The sequence below is a fragment of the Echinops telfairi genome, unplaced genomic scaffold (genome assembly GCF_000313985.2).
Source record: "Echinops telfairi isolate 266 unplaced genomic scaffold, ASM31398v2 ScPeMD7_7467;HRSCAF=8505_0, whole genome shotgun sequence".
Classification (NCBI taxonomy): Eukaryota; Metazoa; Chordata; class Mammalia; order Afrosoricida; family Tenrecidae; genus Echinops; species Echinops telfairi.
In genome coordinates, this window is record NW_022111367.1 from 13,348,113 (window position 1) to 13,366,761 (window position 18,649).

Below are 18,649 nucleotides of genomic sequence, written 5' to 3' on the forward strand. Positions count from 1 at the left end.
ATCCTGTGGGTTGTCTTGTCACCCTCTTGGTGAAGTCTTTTGAGGTGCACAGGTGCTTTATTCTTATTAAATCCCATTTGTCAATTTCCAGTTCACCTGTGTGTGTACCACTTCCCTATTGCAGTGAACCTATGAATTCCCTGGGCCAGTGCTCTGAGGTTTGTCCCGATTCCCTCCTTGATGGTCCTGATCGTTTGGGGTTTAACTTCTAGGTCTGTGATCCACCTTGAGTTTATTCTTGTGCATGGAGTGAGGTAAATGTCTTTCATTTTTCTACATGTGGATATCCATTGTTTCCAGCACCACTTGTTAAAAAGGGCATCCGCTTCCCACTTGATGGTTTGGGGGCCCTTCTAGAAGATCACTTGTCTATATGCTGATGGTTTTATTCCTGGGCTTTCTATTCTTTTCCACTGGTCTGTCTGTCATTGTGCCAATACCATGCTGTTTTGACCACTGTAACTGTGTAATAGGCATTAAAATTGAGTAAGGCGAGTCCTCCAACTCTGTCCATCTTCTTGAGGAGTTCTCTGCTAATTCTGGGTTTCTTCCCTCTCCATATGAAATTGATGATCAGTTTTTCCAATCTTTGAAGAAGGTTGATGGTATTTGAATTGGTATAGCATTGAACTTGTAAAGTGCTTTAGGTAAAATTGTCATCTTTACTATGTTAAGCCTTCCAATCCACAAGCAGGCGGTGTTCTTCCATTTATGGAGGTTGCTTTTAGTTTCCTGTAGTAGGGTCTTATAGTTTTCCTTGTATAGGTCTTTAGGGGTTTTTTTTGTCAAATATATTCCTAGGTATTTCAGTTTGTTCTCAGCTACTGTGAAGGGTACTTCCTTCTTAATTCCCTCTTCCATGGTCCTGTCCGATGTGTATAGAAAACCTACTGACTTCTGTTTATTGATCTTGTATCCTGCCACTCTTCCATATTCCTCTGTCACTGTAAGTACTCTTGTTGTGGAGCTTTTGGGGTTTTCAATGTACAGGATCAAGTTTTCTGCAAATAGTGATAGTTTCACCTCCTCCTCTCCCATTTGGATCCCTTTGATATCCTTCCCCTGTCTTATGTTGTTAGCCAGAACCTCCAGAACTATATTGAATAGCAGTGGGAACGGGGGCATCCTTGTTTTGATCCCTTTTTCAGTGGGATTGTTTTTGTCTTTTCTCCATTGACTATGATGTTGGCCATTGGCCTTTCAGAGATAGTTTGTATCAGCTTGAGGAACTTACCTTCCAATACTGTCTTCATGAATGTCTTAATTATAAATGGATGTTGGATGTTGTCAGATGCTTTTTCTGCATCTATGGATATTATATGGTTTTTATCCTTTTCTTCTCGATGTGGTGTATAAGATTGATGGATTTTCAGATGTAAAACCATCCCTGCATCCATGGGATGAATCCTACCTGGTTGAGGTAGATGATATGTTTTATATACTTTTGTATTCTATTGGCCAATATTTTGTTAAGGATTTTTGCATCTCTGTTCATTAGAGATATCGGACTGTAATTCTCTATACATGTGGGGTCTTTGCCCTGTTTGGGTATCAAAATTATGCTGGCTTCGTAGAATGAGTTTGGGAGTTTGCCATCCTTTTCTATGCTGGGGAATACTTTTTGGAGGATTGGTGTCAATCTTCCCTATATGCTTGGTAGAATTCTGCTGTGAAGCCATCTGGCCTGGGGACTTTTTTTGTTGGTAGGTTCTTGTTGACCCTTTCTTTTTCTTTTTTTTTTTAAACATTTTATTAGGGGCTCATACAACTGTTATCCCAATCCATACACACATCAGTTGTGTAAAGCGCATTTGTACATCGTTTCTCAAAACATTTTCTCTCCATTTAAACCCCCAACATTAGGTCCTCATTTTTCCCCTCCCTCCCCGCTCCCCCCTCCCGCATGTGCCCTTGATAGTTTATAAATGGGTATTTTGTCATATCTTGCCCTGTCCGACGTCTCCCTTCATCCACTTTTTGGTTGTCTGTCCCCCAGGGAGGAGGTCTTGTTGACCCTTTCTATTTCTTCTTTTGCTATGGGTTTGTTGAGGTTCTTGACCTCTCTCTGAGATAATCTGGGAAGAGACTGTTTTTCCAAGTATTTATCCATGTCTTCCATGTTTCTAAATTCATTAGCATACAGACCTTCATAGTACTTTGTGATTATCCTTTTAATCTCATTGGGGTCTGTTGTAATTGCCCCTGTTTCATTCCTCATGCTGACTATTGATGTTTGCTCCTTTCTATCCTTTGTAAGATTTGCCAGCGGGCTGTCTATTTTGTTGATCCTTTTGTAGAACCAGCTTTTAGCTGCATTTATCTTTTGCATTGTTCTCTTGTCTTCCCACTGGTTTAACTCTGCCCTGATTTTTATTATGTCTTTACCTTTGCTATTGGAGGGATTGTTCTGCTGACTCTGTTCTAGTTGTTGGAGGTTTTGTCTGTCACAAGCCTCTCTTCTTTTTTCATATATGCATTTAATGATATTAAGCTACCTTTGATAACTGCCTTCACAGTGTCCCATAAGTTTTGAAACGTTGTATTCTGGTTCTTATTAGTTTCTAGAAACTTCCTAATATCCTTTCTCATCTGGGTCAGTACCCATTCATGTCGCAGGAGATGGTTGTTCATCCTCCAATTGGTTGCCCTTGCTTTCTGGACGTCCTCTTATTAATCTCCAGCTTTATGGCATGGTGATCTGAGAAAGACAGCTGAATAATATCTATGTTTTTGAATTTACTCAGGCTTGACTTGTGTCCCAGCATGTGGTCTATTCTTGAAAACGATCCATGTGAACTTGAGAAGAATGTGAATTTTTTTGCATTTGGATGGAAAGCTCTATAAATGTCTATTAGGCCCAATTGCCTAATTACATTGTTTAGCTCTATGGCCACTTTGCTGAGCTGTCTTTCTCTGATAGCGGAGTGTTAAAGTCACTTACTATGATTGTTGAATCCATGATTTCTTTTTTCATCTTTTTAATAGTTTGCTAACTGGTTCTTGGTTTACTTAGCCTTTGAGCATTATGTAGTGTCCCTCCTTGTCTCTTTTTACAGTTTGGACCTTGAGGTCTGTTTTGGCAGAGATTAAGATAGCCACCCCTGCTTTTTTTGAGTTACCATTTGATTGGTATACTTTCCGCCAGTCTTTTATTCTTAGCATATTTTTGTCTGTGTGCTTAAAATGTGTGTCTTGCAGGCAACAGATTGATGGATTATTTTTTTCAGAGCCAGTCCTCCAGCCTTTTTCTTTTAATGTGCAAATTGAGTCCATTGGTATCCAGACTTATCACTATCTGTGGATTCATAGTTGTCATACCCTGTCTTGTTTTTTGTGTGTCTACCTAGCTCCCTTCAGAGCAGTTTGCTGTGTTTGAGTGGAGAATTTCTATCTTGTCTTCTTTTCCCTCTGAGACCCTGTAGTCCTGGTAATTGTTGCTGGTATGTTGGTTTCTAGATGGAGATGGGCTATATGGTGGTCTCATGTTTGTTCTGGTGGAGGTTGATTCTCTGGCCATAGTGAGGCAGCCAGTATCTTCTGCAGGGTTGGGTGTCTTGCAGCATATTCTTTGAGTCTTTACTTGTTCTTCAAGACCCTTATCTTACCATTTAGCTTAATGGATAACTTGGCAGGGGAAAGGATTCTGGGGGAGGCGTTTTTTTCTTTCAGCTTTTGGAAAATGTTGCTCCACTCTATCCTCCTCTTCATGGTATCTATTGATAGGGCTTAGCATACTCTTACCTGCGCTCCTTTGTATGTGACTGCCTTCCTTTCTCTGGCTGCTCTTAAATTTTTTTTTTCCTTGAAGTTGGATGTTTTTACTATTATATGTCTTGGCATGTTCTTCTTGGGGTCTAGTCTAGCTAGCATCCTATCTGCTTCCTGTATGAGTGCCTGGTTCTCACTCGTTAGGGTGGGAAATTTTTCTTATAGAAATTCCTTTGCTATCTTGGCTGTCGACTTGTGTGGTGTGCTCCAGTAAGCCAACTATTTGAATATTATTCCTTTTCATAGCATCTGTCATTGATCTCAGGTTATCTTCTGCTTCTTTTATTTCCCTATCTGACTGTATTTGCTGCTTGCTTAGGTCTTTTTGATTGTCCTAGAGATTACCAATACGATCCTCTGCCTCCTCAAGCCTAATCGTAAATTCTGTGACCTTGTGTGTGGCTTCTGCTACCTTCTCTGTTACCCTGTTTCCCCGAAAGTAAGACATCCCCTGACAATAAGACCTACTTACAGTTTTGCCTCTAGCTGAAATATAAGGCATCCCCCAGAAAATAAGACCTCCCAGAAATAAGCCTCCCCATAAGAAGGACCCTAAAGCTACTGTAACTCTGGTCTCTGGACCTTAGCAGTAGGCGCCAGCCACACAGCTCACTGTTGGCCACAACACGGCTGGAGCAGACAGGAAGTGTGAGATCTCTTTTAATAAAACAATAAATAAATGTGTACCGTATTCTTCTTGGAAAAATAAGACATCTCCTGAAAATAAGACCTACCACATCTTTGGGTGCAAAAATTAACATAAGACACTGTCTTATTTTCGGGGAAATGGGGTAGCTCCTGTAGTTCCCTTTGGTGGGTGGACTTCATCCCCTCTATTGTGGACTTCATCTCCTCTATCATTGAATCCTTATTCTGGGTTGCTTCCATAAGCTCCTGTATTACTGCAAGCAGACTTCTCAAGGTTTCCTTCTGTGGAAAATCTATCTGATTCTTCTATGAGAGACGTTAGCTCTACTACTGTGTTTTGTCTCTCTGTTTTTTTGTTGGGAGTGATGTAGTCTGTTGGTTTTTCCTCGATCCTTTCATAAGCCCCATGTTTCTGGGAGACCAGGGCGCCCTTATCTGTGTTACTATGAAGGATGCTTTCAGGGTACTGCCTATGACCTACTACAGAGATGGGTCAGACTACCGTGTAGGCAGAGTTCCCCAACGGCTTAGTGGCCAGCAGTTGTGAGAAGTTTCAGTGAGTGGAGTGGGGCTAGAGCCTCAGTGAGTGTCCCAAGGCTGCTTTGATCTGGTCTTTCAGAGCACCCTTAGCAGCCCTTTTTTTGTTGTTGTTCAATTAAAAAAATTTTTTTTTAATTTTGGGAAGAAAGAAAAAAATGGAGAGAAAAAAGGAGAAGCTATAAGAGAGGAGAGAAAATAAGTAATAATAATAGTGAAATAGGAAAAAGAAAAAACAGAGAAGGAAAACCTATAAAAGGGGCAGAAAAGAAATAATAGTAATGAAAAAGGAGGAAAAAAGATAAAAGAACACACAGAAAGTAAAAGAAAAGCCAGCACGAGAAAAACAAAACAAAACAAAACAAACAAAATATATATATATTTTATATATATATATATTTTATATATATATATAAAAATAAAATTTCCCCCGCCCTTTCCCTCCAAATTCTAGAGATGCCTAATAGAAGGCATAGGTATGCGAGACCTTGGTGCCACGGGATGTGGTGCTGATCTGGGGCGCCAGAGCCAGGCTAGGTGAGGGGAAAATGGTCTTCAAATCAGCATGCACTCCCAGGTTCCTGCAGGCCTGTAGAGTTAATCCGGTGGGCAGAGGCTACACCGGCGGGAGAAGCACCACAGCAGTGAGCCTCCTGCACTGGCTGGAAAAGGATGGGGCCTCAAGGGGTGCTGAGGCAGACAATGGTCGCAGCGCCCGCTTCCTATGCCGGCAGAAAAGGGTTGGGGCAGGCTGGCTTATAAGCTGGCGTTGGGGACCCTGCAGGGCACCGGAGTTGTGAGCGCCAGCCAGAGCGGACAGACGGCTCCGTAGTGGACCGCAAAGCCATGTCTTAGGCTCGCTAGCAGGCGGGATGCTTATCCCTTGAGCTGCCGTCCCTGTGAACGGCGCAGGTGCCACAGCAATGTGGGTGAGCCAGAACAGACAGTGGCGGATCCAGCAGGACACAGAGGGCAAAGGCACCCGAGCTCCACACTGAGAGACGTGCTGCAGCACGCAGGCTCTGTGCTCAGCGCTGGAAACCCATCAGTATACTGGAGCAGACAAAGCCGGCTCCGGCAGGAACGGAAAGCCATGTAGCTCGCCCTCCCAGTAGGCAGGAGCACTCACTGTTCGGCCCGGCACTGTGAACGTCACAGGGTCCGAGTTTGCTGGCGTCCACTGCCATGGGAGGAACACCCCGCGGCAGACAGGTTTAGCACTCAGTGGTGTCGGCGCCAGATACCCCGCAGTGCACTGGGTTGGACAAAGCCGGCTCTGACAGCGTCCGGCCTTGGTGGTAGCCCACCGCACCAGGATGGACGCACTGGGGCAGGCAGGCTTAGCGCTCTGGGCTACGTCAACAGGGCTCCGTGGTGATGCAGGCCAGCTTGAAGTGGCTCTTGGGGAAACGCGATGTAGTGGATAGAAGCAGGATGGTCTCCGGCTGCAGGCTCGTGCCTGCGCAAAGTACACAGCATAGCTTCCCGGGCCAGGAGTGGAGCGGGAGCTAAGCTGACGGGTGCCAGTGGAGAGGTCCTCATGGAGGTCGCCCTGGCAGCCACCGGCAGACTGAAGGTCAGTTACCAGGGCCCTGGGTGAATGGAGGGAGGGACCTGCGCCCAAGGGCAGGTCGCTGCCACGTGGGGAGAGGGAAAGCTGCGGGAAAGGGAAACTTCTAGTGGGGTCCCACGAGTGGGCAGCTGCTATAGGTGGATCTGCCATAGCTGCGCGTGTCTCGGCAGGGCAGCCAAGCGACTCCGGGTGCGGGGACCTGGTCTGGGGTTGGAGTGGGGCTATAGCTGGTTGCGGCTGTGGTGCAGTGGCCTGATGAGCCGAGATGTCCCAAGAATCAGATCCTGGAACACCGAGGCCCAGGCTTAGAACAAATGCATGGGGTGGGGGTGGGGTGCCGTCCCTGGGGGATGTTTCACTCACCAGACTCCTTCCACCCGGCTACCTGGACACCAAACCCGCCTTGTTCGAAAGACCTCTCAGTATGCGGCTCACCTGCTCCTCTGCCATCTTCAGAATCTTTCCTTTTTGACCATGTACCTACCATAAACTTTATAGGTGATTAGGAGGTAAATTTTAGTGGTTAAAAAAAACCCTAGTAACAATACTACATGGTTGAGTTAAGCTCACTTTTCTTCCAAGTAAAAACAATCATTGTTTCTATATGTGTTAGCCCATACACAGGCATCATGCTGTACCTTTGAGTTATGGCACTAGTGGTTACTTTTTTACAACATTTAATAGTATCAGTTATAATGACCATAACGTAGACTTGATCTAATCCAAGCACCTGTTCCATTAGGCAGCCATCTAAACATATCAGAAAAGGAAAACATGAAACTCATTTTCTCAGGTATGTGAAGCCAGGTGGCTTTCTGACATATTTTTGTTGTACTTCCCCTGAAGTATTGAAGTAGTTACAAACTACTAGCTATACTAGAGACTCCTCCTTGCTGAGCCAATGAGAAATCTCGGGTGCTTATGTTCTCTAGAGCTGCCTTAGCGGGTGAAGTTAAAGACTTTCCTTGAGCATCATGGCACAGCCACATCAGCATCTGTTCCATGGTACCAGAGTAGCTCCTTGTCGCCTATTCTAAATCAGCAAAAGCCCTCACAAATGAGAATCCAGTTCTGGCCTGTACTTAATGGGATTGTATGTATAACTTGGGCTTCTTTTGGATTTTACAGATTTTTGTTTCAAGATGGGATTCTCAGTTTCTCTTGTTTTTAGTAAATTTAAGTAACTAGTACTGTATAAACTTTTATTATAGGAATGTAGAGTTAATGGTATCCTCAAGAGTTCTTAAACTGTATTGGCCATATACTTTCCCCATCTAAACCAGATAAGGCCTAAGTAAGAGGATTGCCATTAAATTGTTTGTCAAAGTTCATTGCTCCTTCACATGGAAGCTCACATCTAAGGAGCATCCATTGTTCTGGCTCTGGCTGTTTGTTGGTGAAGAAAATAGTCTGTTTAACCTTTTCAAGTCATCCTTGTGTAAGAGCAAGACAATGCTGTCAGGTAAGCAGTTGAATTCTAACCTTGTACAGGGTTAGTGGATTAATTCCACCCACTGCTCTATAGGAGAAAGTTGAGGTTTTGTGGCCCATAAAGGATTAATTCCACCCACTGCTCTGTAGGAGAAAGTTGAGGTTTTCTGGCCCATAAAGATGTATAACCTCAGAAACCCTCTATAGGGTCCCTATGGGTTGGAATTTATTGAATGGCAGTGGGGTTTTTTCCACTCCTAATAAAAGCCTTTTTAGAAAGGGGCCTTTGAGTCTTTTATAGTAGTCTATCAATGTTTTATAGTGTTTGTCACTGTTGACGAAAGAAATAGGGAGCACTCCCTTTCAATAGATAATATTGGGAAGGGTAGACGCAGGTAAGATAGGGGTGAGGCCCTGAAGGCCAGTAGTGAGGGAACAGGAAGAGTGCTGTACCCTGATTCGGATGGCCTGTTTAGGAATGACAGTAGGGACACAGTGAAAGATAATAAGGCAAGTGAAGCAGAATTTTCGTGTACAGATCAGGGTAAAAAGGATGAAAACAGATACAGCATTTGTAAGGTTTGTGGATTGTTTGACAGCCTGAGTTAGTTTGCATTTTTGTGCCAGGAGTTCATGAGGACTACAGTGAGCAATAGTATGGGCAGAAAGTTTAGAAGAAGGGCTTCATCACAGAAACAAAGCACAAAAGAAATACCAGCTACTACCCTTAAACATAATGCCAATGACAAAATTAACTAAAGGGACAAAAGGAAAGGATTTATAGTCAAAATGTAAACAACAGATGTTACTTTAAACGCTCGGTTCTACCAGCCAGTCTACAGGAAAAAGATGAGGCTTTCATCTCCTGTAAATACTTCGAAGGGGGTAAGGGCAGTTCTGCCTTGTCCTACAGGATCGCTGGGTCGGCATCGACTTGATGGCAGTGAACGCTCGTCATGAAGGTTAATAGAATATAAAATTAAAAGCAATCGAAAAGAAAATGTAATCGAAATTCAGACAAAAAGTATCTACTATGTATTTTAATCTTAAATAAATTATGAAAAATTTAACTGCTTCCTAGCAGCAGTAACATTTATATAAAGAAGTCTGGACTTGCAAGAGAAAAATAAGTTATTAAAACAGGGATTAACAAGCCACAACTGAAGTCCAGTAATGATAAAGAAAACATTAGAATGATTAGAAAATAAATTCTTGATGTGTTTCTAGTTAAGTGTTTTACCATTTTGAAAGTTTGAGTATATAAAGCAGATGTTATTTTAAAGGCAATAGAAACAAACACTATTGGCATCAAAGAACAAAAAAAGATTTCATTGTGTACTCATCTCCCTGATATGATCACTGAAGACAAATGGGTGCATAAGCATATGTGGTGAAGAAAGCTGATGGTGCCCGGCTATCAAAAGATATAGCATCTGGGGTCTTAAAGGCTTGAAGATAAACAAGCGGCCATCTAGCTCAGAAGCAACAAAGCCCACATGGAAGAAGCACACCAGCCTGTGCGAGCACGATGTCGAAGGGATCAGGTATCAGGCATCATCAGAACAAAAATCATGTCATAGTGAATGAGGGGGGGGAGTGCAGAGTAGAGACCCAAGGCCCATTTGTAGGCTACTGGAGATCCCCTTGCAGAGGGGTCTCGGGGAGGAGATGAGCCACTTAGGGTGTGACATAGCAATGATGAAACATACAACTTTCCTCTACTTCCTAAATGCTTCCTCCTCTCCCACTATCATGATCCCAATTCTACCTTACAAATATGACTAGACCACAGGATGTACACTGGTACAGATAGGAACTGGAAACACAGGGAATCCAGGGCAGAGGATCCCTTCAGGACTAGTGGTGTGAGTGGCAATACTGGGACGGTGGAGGGAGGATAGGTTGGAAAGGGGGAACTGATTACAAGGATCTACATGTGACCTCTTCCCTGGGGGATGGACAACAGAAGAGTGGGTGAAGAGAGACGTCGGACAGGGCAAGATATGACAAAATAATAATTTATAAATGATCAAGGGTTCATGAGGGAGGAGGGAGCAGGGAGGGAGGGGGAAAATGAGGACCTGATGCCAGGGTCTAAGTGGAGAGCAAATATTTTGAGAATGATGAGGGCAATGAATGTACAAATGTGCTTTACACAATTGATGTATGTATGAACTGTGATAAGAGTTGTATGAGCCCCTAATAAAATGATTTGAAAAAAAAGAAACAAACACTATTAATTCTGAACTTCTTTACAGGGTACACATTTAATTAAAAGTAGCTATGTCCATTGGAAAAAATGTCAATAGATGAGTTTCATCATTAAACTATCCACAATGGACAATTAATTATTTTTGGTGACTAAAATAAAAGTTTTAAAACAATTAAAGGGTTAAAAATTACTTTTAAGATTTACCTCATAAAATATAGAGGTTTCTAAAACTAAAGCAGAAGGAATAAAAAGTCTGAAATGTACTGTAGGTTCCACAAGCAGTTTCTCATCCTGTCTAGAGATTGCCCACGAACCGCTGATTCAGCAGTCAGCTCCTCTGCTTCGCAGTGCGTGAATTTTCATTTCAGCCCTGCGTGAGGCTGACCCAGTCTGTTTGGGAGTTGAGGCCTTCTCCACCTGGGATAAATGAATCCAGGTTTTCACTCCCTGTAATTTGCAGCATGGTAGTTATAAGTTGGGCAACTAACCTCAAGTTCAGCAGTTTGAAACCACCAGCTGCTCTGTGAGAGAGTGAGTAGGCTTTCTACTCTTGTAAAGATTACAGTCACAAAACCCTACCCACAGGAGCAGTTCTACTCTGCCCTAGAGGGTCCTTAATTATTCAATAGCAGTGGATTTAGGCTTTTCTTTTTGTTTGGAAATAGGCAGTAAAAAGAATTTATGAAGATGACCAAGTAAAGTTCCTTTTACTGAAGTTCAAGGGAATCTTTTAGTTGAAATCTTTTCAATGGACATAATCTCCAAGTGACAAAGGAGGAAGCAATTTTTCTGAGTTGTTTATTATAAAAAGACTCTTTAAGGTAACATTTCAGTATAATGAATTAAAGATCAGCAGTACTTTAATAAACTGGCTTAAATTAGAATTAGTAATAGCTGAATTATAGTATGTTTATTGGGTGTTATTATTTCATAAAAGGAGTTAATTCATGAGGGCCAAAATTTAAGAGGATGTGACTCTTAAATTCATTAATCACAAAAGAAGTGTTTTCAGCCAGTTTATCCCCATTGAAGGTGTAGGTTTTGTTAATAATTCCATTAGTCTTTCTTTTTCACCTGTCCAGGAGACTGGGCATAAAAAGGACAATCATGCCTTTGGCAAAAAGTGAAATTAACAACAGGTCTCTGCATACTTTTCCAGGACCTTGAGTTTCTGTTACTGCAGAGGACAGCTAGGACATTCCATATGGGAATGATGCTTTTCGAATTTATTTACAACAAATGCTACGCTTGGCTGGGCTTTAACCCAATGTGAATACTTGGAAATCATAACTAGTAAAATTGTGCAGTCCTTAATAGGTGTTGGTTGGATAAAATTCCCATCTCATGTGGGCATTGGTTTGATTGGCAAAGGGTGTTTCCCAGTGGGGGTTATTGGTGTTTTCACTGACTACTTAGTCCTTGGCTTTTTAAAAATACCCCCAGACATAATGTATTTAAGATGTTTATTGTCTTTCTTCTACCCAAGGGTCCTGTCATATGGAGGGTGGCTTCAGGGGACTGTGCAAATCTTTGGAACTGGCTTAGTAGTAGATCCTCCTATAAGAAAGAACTTTTGTTAAATTTATCATCTTCGGTGGCATAGTAGTTAACACGTTGGGCTATTAACTGCAAGGTCTATAGTTTGAAACCACTACTCGGGAGAAGACAAAACACAGGATTTTCTACTCCCATAAAGAGTTGAGCCCCAGAAACCCACAGGGCCAGTTCTACTTGGTTCTGTAGGGTTGCTGAGTCAGAATGGGTTCAGTGGCAGTGAGTTTGGCTCTCTGGTTTTCTCCGTTGTCCTGAAGAGCAGGCTAAATCTTGCCATTCAGTAGGATCTCATCTGGAGTCTTTAGTTACCTTACTTACAGCTGTTTCAGAAGGTTCTCCATCACAGGTATGGCATTTGCCTTGGAAAAGTAGTTCATTGGGATGATGTTTATATGAAGGTTTATAAAAAGTTGTGCTAAGGATACTCATCATTTTAAAAGCAAATAAGCTGTCTAAAGAGGTTGATGTAGTTGTGAAAATACATTTGATGGGTTTTGGCTAACCTCACACTCCACCTTCCCTCCCTGCCCCCACTCCCCCCAACACACCCAAAAAGTTTTTTGTTTTTTTTACAGACTATTACTGTATATGTCTATAGGTCTGGTTTATTGCCAAGGCCTATCAACAGCCAAGTAGCTGGATCTTGATGGCATCCACTATATTTCCAGTCTAACTTTCTTTCCCAAAGCCTTTGTTAATTATGGTTGTGCCTAGAATTGTCACCAGTAGATTGAGATGCAGCCCTTTTAGCAGGTTGTCGACCTTACACACATTGCCCTCCTTGAGTCCTGGATTTCTTTATAGGGGATATGAGAGTTGTATTTGGGCTAGAGCAAGATATAATAAGACATTTCTTTAGGAAGTCTTGGATTATTGGAGCTAATTATTGATTCCTTTCTACTAGGCTTCCTTTCTTCTAAAACTATCTAGAGTCTAGCAAAGGTTTAGAATTACCTGTTTGGATTTTGATGGGTTCAGCTATTAAAACTCAGCCCAAATCTGCAAAAGAAGTAGCCCACAAAATTTCTGCAACTGCATTCTGGGCCAGGGGAGCACTTGGCAAGAGTTGACTGGGTGAGCTGAAGAGGGCTTTTGTGTATCTACCTGTCCTACACAGGGGTTAGTTCAGTGAGGTTTGTGTGTTTCTGTAAAGACCTAGCAAGTCCTTGAAAATAACAGAGTTCTCCATAGCTTGTTTATTTTTTTAGTCTTAGAATGGGATACATTAGGTATTTCAAAAAGAATTTCACCGGGGGGGGGGGGGGGGGGGGAGCGGAAGGAACCGAACTACCATACCCAGACGGAAGCTGAAGCAAATGAAGGAGAAGGAAGGGAAGTTGAGCATATCCTGGCCCATCAAGCCCTGAGGACAATAGCCCCCTCAGAGCCACCAATGCACAGAGAGGACCATATGGCCGGCCCCACTACGAGGCGACTTCCCACACTGACCCATAACCCTATATGGGGCAACACTGGAGACAGTGTGGGATGTGTGACCGAGCTGACCCCACCACACTGAGGCAAAACACTAAGGGCGTGCAATAGAACAGCAAGGGGAGCACAGAACAAGGAAGTCCCAAGGGAGTATCAAAAATAGACTTTGGGCCCAAGGCGTGGCACCCCGACAGACCAGACCGAAAAACACTCCTAAAGGTCAACAAACAGACCTTGAACTATTTACAGGTTTTTATTTCTTTTTTTTTCCTTTTTCTTTTTGATGTTTGTGTCATTTGCTTTTTTTGTTGTTGCTGTCGTCATTTTGTTTTTCTGTGTCACTTTGGTGCTGTCTCGTTTTTATGTGCATATTTTTATCTCTGCAGGTCTATCTAGATAAGATAGGTTGGATAAACAATGTGGAGAAGAATACAACGGGACCAATGGTTCCAGGGGGACATGGGAGAGGGGGAGGAAGGGGAAAGGAAGTGGTGTTAGCCAACCTAGGGACAAGGGAACAGCGAGTGATTCAAAACCAGTGGCAAGGAGGGGGTGGGAGGCCTGGTAGGGAGTAATGAAGGGCAGTGTAACCGAGAGGAATTACTGAAACCCAAATTAAGTCTGAGCATGATAGTGGGACAAGGAGAAAGTAAAAGGAGATAGAGGAAAGAACTAGGAGGCAAAGGGCATATATGGAGGCCTAAATATAGGCATGTACATATGTAAATATATTTATATATCATGATGGGGAAATCTATCTGTGTGCATATATTTATAGGTTTAGTATTAAGGGAGCAGATGGACATTGGGCCTCCACTCAAGTACTCCCTCAATACAAGAATACTTTATTCTATTAAACGGGCATTCCATGATACTCACCTTCCCGACACAACACAATCACTGATGACAAATCTGTGCATAAGCAAATGTGGTGAAGAAAGCTGATGGTGCCTGGCTATCAAAAGATATAGCGCCTGAGGTCTTAAAGTCTTGAAGGTAAACAAGTGGCCATCTAGCTGAGAAGCAAAAAAGTCCACATGGAAGAAACACACCAGCCTGTGTGATCACAAGGTGTTGAAGGAATCAGGTAGCAGACATCAAAGAACAAAAAACCATCATCGTGTGCTCTCCTCCCTGATACAATCGCTGAAGATAAATGTGTGCATAACAAGTGTGGTGAAGAAGGCTGATAGTGTCCAGCTGTCGAAAGATACAGCATCTGAGGTCTTGAAGGCTTGAAGGTAAACAAGCGGCCATCTAGCTCAGAAGCTACAAAGCCCACGTGGAAGAAGCACACCTGCCTATGTGATCACGAGGTGTCAGAGGGATCAGGTATCAAGCACCAAAGAACAAAAAATCATCATCATAAATGAGAGGGAGTGCAGGGTGGGGACCCAAGACCCATCTGTAGGCAACTGGACATCCCTTTGCAGTGGGGTAGTGGGGAGGAAACGAGTCACTGAGGGTGCAGTGTAGCATTGATGAAGCACAACTTCTGGTTCTTAAATGCTTCCAAACTCCCCCCACGCCCTTGCCACTATCATGTTCCCAATTCTACCTTACAAATCCAGCTAGACCAGAGGATGTACACCGGTACAGATAGTAACTGGAAACAGAGAATCCAGGACAGATGAACCCCTCAAGACCAGTGGCAAGAGTGCCGATATCAGGAAGGTGGAGACAAGGAAGGGTAGAAAGGGGGAACTGATTACAAGGGTCTACATATAACCTCCTCCCTGGGGGCTGGACAACAGTAAAGTGGGTGAACGGAGACGTCAGGCAATGTAAGATTTGATAAAATAATAATTTGTAAATTATCAAGTGTTCATGAGGGAGTGGGGAGCAGGGAGAGAGGGGAAAAATGAGCTGATACCAAGGGCTCAAGTGGAAAGCAAATGTTTTGAGAATGATGATGGCAACAAATGTACAAATGTGCTTGATAAGATGGGTGTATATATGGATTGCGATAAGAGTTGTACGAGCCCCCAATAAAATTTAAATGAAAAAAAAACAGAAAAATATTTCACCTGTTTACAAGTTTTAATTCAGTAGAGTGTAATGACAAATCCATTTAAATAAAAGATCTTTACCCAATAAATTAACAGGAGTATTTGAGCTCAATAAAAAATAGATGAATATATTTTACCAATCCTAAAAAAATACTGAGGATTAATTAAAACTTGCTCCTAATTTATAATTACCACAATTTTACAAGTTTTATTAGTGTAAGGGAGATTTTTTCAAACACAGGGGACTTAAATTTGTAAAAGTAGCTTCAGGAATCATTAAGAATTTACAGCTTCTTTACCAATCACAATGATCTACATATAACCCCTCCTAGGGGGACTGACAACAGAAAAGTCGGTGAAGAGAGACATTGGTCAGTGTAAGACTTGAAAAAATAGTAATTTATAAATTATCAAAGGCTCATAAGGGAGGGAGGGGAGGGCGGGGGAAAATGAGCTGATACCAAGGTGTCAAGTAGAAAGTGTTTTGATGGTATGGATTGTGATAAGAGCTGTATGAGTCTCCAATAAAATGATTAAAAAAAAACATTTTTACAAATTTCTCCATTTAACTCAGAGAATAGTCACCCCTTGGTTACTTGATATCACTGTTGATCCTCAGAGCCAGGTTAGTATGATCCTACTGGAGATGAATGCAGGGACAACATACCCAGTTTTTCCTTTAGTGCATTCCCATTTAAAATGTGCTGGGTTTCTACAGTAGTGAAAATACACTGGTCCAGAGCTATAGAAATACCTGATTGGTCCACTCCCTTTGTAGGGGTTAAGTTACAAAGCTATCCTGTTTGGTCTTCTTTCTTTGTTAACATGTTTGATTTTTATGTTCAGTAGTTTGAACTAATTTTTACACAGTTTCTAAAAGAATTTTAGAGGAGGCAATTTCGCAATAGATGATAATGTGGGACCAATTTTTAAAGCTCTGGGTTAAAACAATTGACATAAACAGAATTGAAGGGAATTTCAGAATCATCATCGTTTAGATCTGAGTGTGCATAGAACCATTGTTCTAATCAATTATACACCTTTTTTATCCTTATGTACAATTTTGAATTTTAGTACTATTTGAGTATACTCTCAGGATTACTATTACTAGCAGGTCATAAATTTGTCTAGCTCTTGTTAAATTTTTACAGTTGTTTGGAAAGGATTCATTGTTTTCCCATGTCCATCCCCATCTAGCTCATCCAGGCTTTGTTGTCTACAATTGGGTTCTCTCTGACCCTAATAGCATGTTACTAAATAGATAAAAGGTCAAGGATGCCTCTCTTTGAAGTGGAAGTGAGAATCAGTTGTGGGTTTGGGAAACTATTTAACTATGGCTAGTAGTTCTGCAGGCGTCCTCAAACTACAGCCCAAGGGCCACATGCGACCCACCGAGGACATTTATCCAGCCCGCCGGTGTGTTTGCCCCGTTTGTTTTTTTACTTCAAAATAAGATATGTGCAGTGTGCATAGGAATTTATTCATACTTTTTTTTTAAACTATAGTCTAGCCCTCCAACAGGTCTGAGGGATAGTGAACTGGCCTTCTGTTTAAAAAGTTTGAGGACCTCTGGTCTATTGACATCGGTTCTCACTCTTATTTGGCTATCACCCTTTTCAGAAAAAAAATTACTAACACCCGCCCCCCCCACCTCCTCAATGGAAAACTTTGTATTATAGACCATAGTCCAATCTAGAGTGTAGGTATCGGAGCCCTGGTGGCATAGTGGTTAGCTGCAATCCCAAGGTCAGCAGTTTGGAACACCAGTAGCTCTGTGGGAGAGAGTAGAGGGCTTTCTACCCCTATAAAGAGTGAAAGCTTGGAAACTCACTGGAGCCCTTCTGCCCTGGCTAATAGGGTCCTTCGGAGTCGGCATTGACTGGATGACAGTGAGTTTGATGTGGGGTTTTCATTTCCTTTTGCAACACCTCTCCACGCCATCATTCCAGTGACCCCAGAGGACAGTCTCTCCCACTTCTGGGAACTGCTGTACACAGAGAGAATGGAGGTTCTTTCTGAGATGCACTTAGCACTAACAGCAGAACCCTCGGCCTCAGGAAAGCACTTATACTACGGTCTTTGATTGGTTAGTTTCTGGATGCCATCGCAAGTGGGATGGATCAGGGTTGGCAAACAGGCTTTAATCGGGTGACTATAGTTCTAATGATCGGTTGCAGGGACTAATGACAGGGGTTCTCAGTCCTAGTTTTATAACTTTCAAGTAGGATCTTAAAAGACGCCTGGTAGGTACTTTGATAGCTTTAGTGTATCTCAGGACTTTATGAAGATTCATGGCAGCACCAGTGTCTCATTTCCCAGAAATGACTTGGTAATCAAAATCCCTTAAGTCTAGGAAGCTCCCGATAAGGTCAGCTTCAAGGCCTTTGCAGAAATTCTTGTGTATTTAAATCTTTGTCATGGAGAAATATTTCTGTCACACTTTATATGAAAAACGGCTAGCTGTGCGAGGATTCCATTCTTCAGAGTGCATTTCTTCACATCCTGACTTAACCAAGAAGACAGATTTTCCCCCAGTTTCATTATCAGTAGGAACCAATTTCTGGAAAAGGACATCATGCTTGGGACCTAACATAGGAGACCATTTCCCAGGCAGACATATTGTGTGTGTGTGTGTGGGGGGGGGGTGGTGCGGGGACACAATCTAAAGAACCAAGTTAGATTCTATCAAGGTTGGTCAATAAGACTTTATGAATTTTCCTATGTAACTAATAATTTTATTTTGCTGTTTATTATTTTAAGCTGGCTTTTGAAATCTTAGCTATGAGAATTGTTTCAGAATAGAATTGTTCTTACTTTATTCCCCTTTTATGTTTTATTTTGCTTCTCCCTTCCCCTGTTTTGTCTGCATTTTCTCACTAGGATACCTAAGGGCGCTGGCCCTGGATGCTACCTCTCAGGATCCTTAACATTATCAAAGACCGAACTCGGAAAGAAAGCAGTAAGTCTTAGTTTTTCTCACGGAAATTATCTTATTCCAAAATTTTCATTTCTATAAAGATGGGAATTAATTTTACTTTCAGAATGGGCAAAACATACATCTACAAAATGTAGATAGGTCCTTTCCAAGTTATTAGTAACAATTTATTAATGTTTGGTGGTGGTGAAAATGTAAAACCATTTTTACAATGTAAAACCATTTTTTTCCCCCTCAAGTCTAAATACTGTGCCCCTGAACCTTTCCTACCTTGCATGGCTAATGTACTTGATCATTATGTGAAAAATGTTCTTTTGTATGTAAATTCCTATCAAACTTAAGTATATGACATGTTTACAATTATTTCATCTAATTTTCGCCTTCATAAATTTGGGTTTGCTTTTGTAGCTTTAAAAATTATTAGTAATGAGCAATATATCTAATACCTATTCAAATCTTTGTCGTTAAAATTTTGCATAACTATGCAGGCTAAATATAAGGACTCCATCAATAGTTTCAGAGTTGTTGTTTTTTTTGTTGAAAGCATT

General features: G+C 41.9%; 1 protein-coding gene across 3 annotated transcripts in view; it reads left to right on the forward strand.

Annotated features, from left to right (window-relative positions):
* TPP2 (tripeptidyl peptidase 2) overlaps positions 1-18,649 on the forward strand; it is a 123,243-nt gene that overhangs the window by 74,648 nt on the left and 29,946 nt on the right. For all 3 annotated transcript variants that reach the window (XM_030888428.2, XM_004704292.3, XM_045283757.1), the window contains exon 23: positions 18,047-18,125. In XM_030888428.2, the coding sequence (XP_030744288.1) occupies positions 18,047-18,125 (79 nt within the window). The remainder of the gene's footprint in view (positions 1-18,046; positions 18,126-18,649) is intronic.